Raw genomic sequence first — 3,341 nt, 5'->3', positions numbered from 1 at the left:
GAGTGAGGCGATTTTAATTGGAAACTGGTCAAAAGGGAAACCAAAATTGCCTGATGGCCTGAATTGGGGAACAGGTGGTTTTAAGTATTTGGGAGTGTACTTGGGAGATGAAACATTCCTTCAGAAAAATTGGGAAGGGGTTGTTGATAAGGTAAAAGGAAAGCTTGAAAAATGGAAATGGCTAAAACCAAAGATGTCATATAAGGGGAGAGTATTAATTTTGAATAATTTAGTAGCCTCCAGTCTTTGGCATGGGCTGGCTTGTCTGGATCCTCCTTCACAAATTTTAGTTGAAATTCAGGGCATCATGGTTTTTCTGGTAAATTTTTTCTGGGACAACTTGCATTGGGTGCAACAGGGTGTGTTGTTTTTACCTAAGGAGGAAGGTGGCCATGGTTTGGTACAATTGAAAAGTAGATTAGCAGCGTTTCGTTTGCAATTCTTACAAAGATTTTTTGTATGGGTCAATAGAAAATGGATGGCGGGCTGTTGCATGCTCCATCTTACACAGCGTTATAGGGGTGGGCCTGGATAAATCCTTGTTTTTAATGGATCCTGTCAAATTGAATGTGAGCAAATTGCCAGTGTTTTATGGAAATCTGTTTAAAGTTTGGAACCTTTTCAATTTAAGGAGGAATGAGATGACACCTTCTATCCACTGGCTTTTGGAAGAGCCTTTAATAAATGGAGCTCGTTTTGATTTAACGAAGGACAATTCATCCTTTCATGGACTAAATGCGCTTTTGTTGGATTCACAAATTTTTACTTTGGGACTTTTGATTCACATTGCCGGGGTGGACTTTAAAAATACAGAAGAAGTGGCTTCCTGCTTAAAGATCAAGTCTATGCGGACTGTTGAACGGATGCTAATGAGTTGGAAGTCACTGGTCAATGATGAAGAAAAAAGACTGTTACTGGACACTAATGGAATAATAAATGCTCCCATTTTACAAGAATGTTTCCCTCTTTTTAAGTTGTTTCCCAAATTAGAGGGTTGTAAGGGACCTTTTCTGGATGGTGGAAATTGTTTGTGTTTGGACTTTTTGACAGCAACTGGTAAGGCTTTTTATAAGATAGGTGTTAAAGTTTTCAATAAAAAGGTTTTGAATGGAAAAGTTGACACACCTTGGCGCAAAATATTGTGTATAGAAGAGAGTGTGAAACCTGAATGGAGGTCACTGTATAAGCCACCGTTACCCAAAAGGTCAGGGGATATGCAGTGGAGACTTCTTCATGGCGCCATTGCAGTAAATGCTTTTATTTCTGTTATTAATCATGAAGTTTTGTCTGATTGTCCTTTTTGTTCAAAAAGAGAAACCGTGTTTCATGCTTTCATGGAATGTAACCGATTGAAACCGTTATTTTTATGTTTGGAAAAAATTTTCATTTCTTTTAATGAATTGTTTTTGGTTTTAAATTTGTTAGAGGTAACAAGTTTACATGTCAGCTTTTGAATTTTGTTTTAGGGCAGGCTAAATTAGCTATTTATATGAGCAGGAAAAACAAGGTGGAGAGATTGTCTGGTGACAATGTGGTGGTTTTGTTTTTAAATTTGGTGAAATCAAGAGTGTTGGTTGATTTTTGTTTTTATAAGTCTACGAAGGATTTAGACACTTTTGAGAAGAAATGGTGTGGTAAAGGAGCTTTGTGCTTAGTTACTGAAGAAGAGTTGTCTTTTACATCTTTGATGTAATTTTTATTTCAATGCTTTTATTTTTTGGTGACATGATGTAACAGTTAGAAGTGTTCTAGCAAGTGTACTAAAAAATGTGATTTATTTGTAATAAAAGGTGTTTCAAAATTCAAAATTCTCTCTCTCACACACACACAGACACACACACACACACACACACACACACTCTCTCTCTCTCTCTCTCTCTCTCACACACACACACACACAAACTCTCTCTCTCACACACACACACACACACACACACACACTCTCTCTCTCTCTCTCTCTCACACACACACACACAAACTCTCTCTCTCACACACACACACACACACACAGTGATGTTCAACAGATAGTTAGAGAGACTGGAGAATCTCCGCGTGTTCCTCACAGAACTCTGGAATCTCTGGTTCTGCAGAAACACACATGTGTTTGCTGTTTTGAAGAACCTTGAAGACAAAACACTGACCTGAAGAACCTAGAACCAACCTTAAAACATTTATTTCTATAGTGGCTTGCTGATTCTAGAACATCTCTCAAATCTTTCCATTGCGCACAAGGATCTTTATGATGGAAAATGGTCGTTAAAATGTGGGGAATTGTTCTTTTAGGAACTAATGACTGGAAGGTTCTTTGGGAACCAGAAATGGTTCTTGTATGAGATCATTGCGAGAAAAAGAGGTTGTTTATTGAAACACTGAAGTTTTAAAATGAACTGATTTATTCACAGCACCAAATCTACTTCTCATCCCAAAAATAAATTCCGAGAGAAATCACAAGTTACTCAAAGTGAATCCAATCTTTCAACAAAAGCGAGTTTGTCAATGTCCGTTATTAATAATGTTTACATTAAAACAGAATCGTATTGAAACCGTTTCTTCAAACTAACTCCCGTATAAACAGACTGAATTAATAATAATATAATAATGACTGTTGATCGTACCTTCCTCTGCTGAGGAGAACCCAGTCCAGATCCAGATCCAGAACCAGATCCAGAACACAGGACTAATCCAGGAATGATCCATCTCTAATCCTGCTGGGATCTGATTCAGATCCAGTCTCTCAAACCTCACCAATCCGACATCAGCCTCTGAACACCGACTATTATTATTAATTATGCAAAAAAAACCTCCCAAAATCCGACTCGTTCTCAACTAAGGTTGATCTCTGCCCATTCCAGTTTCAAATAAATTAAGAAACACCGTCTCCAGTCTAGATCTTCAGTCCAAACCGAATCCGATCCGGATCAATAAAGATGCTCTAATCCCAGCAGCGCGTGCTTTTTCCGTTCAGAGTCGTTTATATTCCGCTCGTCCTAAAACCTAAAGTGAGAAAAATAACCTCAAGAAAAACATTTAAAGAAACTTTCTCAACGGACGCGGAGTTTTCGTCGAAGCGAACTTTGCCTCGGGACTGAGCGCTGCTGCAAGCCCCGCCCACCGCGGGCAGGACCGCCTCCCATTGGTCCGTCAGAGCTGAAACACGAGCGCGCTTTAGGATTCTGACGCGCAAATGAATCGAGTTAAAAGAATAATAAAATACTGACATACAAATATATGTTTATCTGACAAATAAGCCTGATGCTTTCGTTAGGTCCAAAAAAAAAATAAACTTTCGCGAGGTCCTGTTTACAAGTGAGCAGAATCAAATAAATCTCAATTAATTTATC

At 38.4% G+C, this 3,341-nt stretch overlaps 1 protein-coding gene across 1 annotated transcript in view; it reads right to left on the bottom strand.

The window, feature by feature from the left end:
• LOC128011618 (ephrin type-B receptor 4b) overlaps positions 1-3,139 on the bottom strand; it is a 44,474-nt gene extending 41,335 nt beyond the window's left edge. Inside the window, exon 1 of the mRNA XM_052594246.1 lies at positions 2,616-3,139. Coding sequence (XP_052450206.1) covers positions 2,616-2,697 — 82 coding nt within the window. The 5' untranslated portion in view covers positions 2,698-3,139. The remainder of the gene's footprint in view (positions 1-2,615) is intronic.
• Between the last annotated feature and the right edge of the window lie 202 nt (positions 3,140-3,341).

Source organism: Carassius gibelio, chromosome B23 (assembly GCF_023724105.1).
Source record: "Carassius gibelio isolate Cgi1373 ecotype wild population from Czech Republic chromosome B23, carGib1.2-hapl.c, whole genome shotgun sequence".
Classification (NCBI taxonomy): domain Eukaryota; kingdom Metazoa; phylum Chordata; class Actinopteri; order Cypriniformes; family Cyprinidae; genus Carassius; species Carassius gibelio.
The sequence above is the reverse complement of the archived record's forward strand: the minus strand, read 5'-3'. Positions and strand labels throughout refer to the sequence as shown.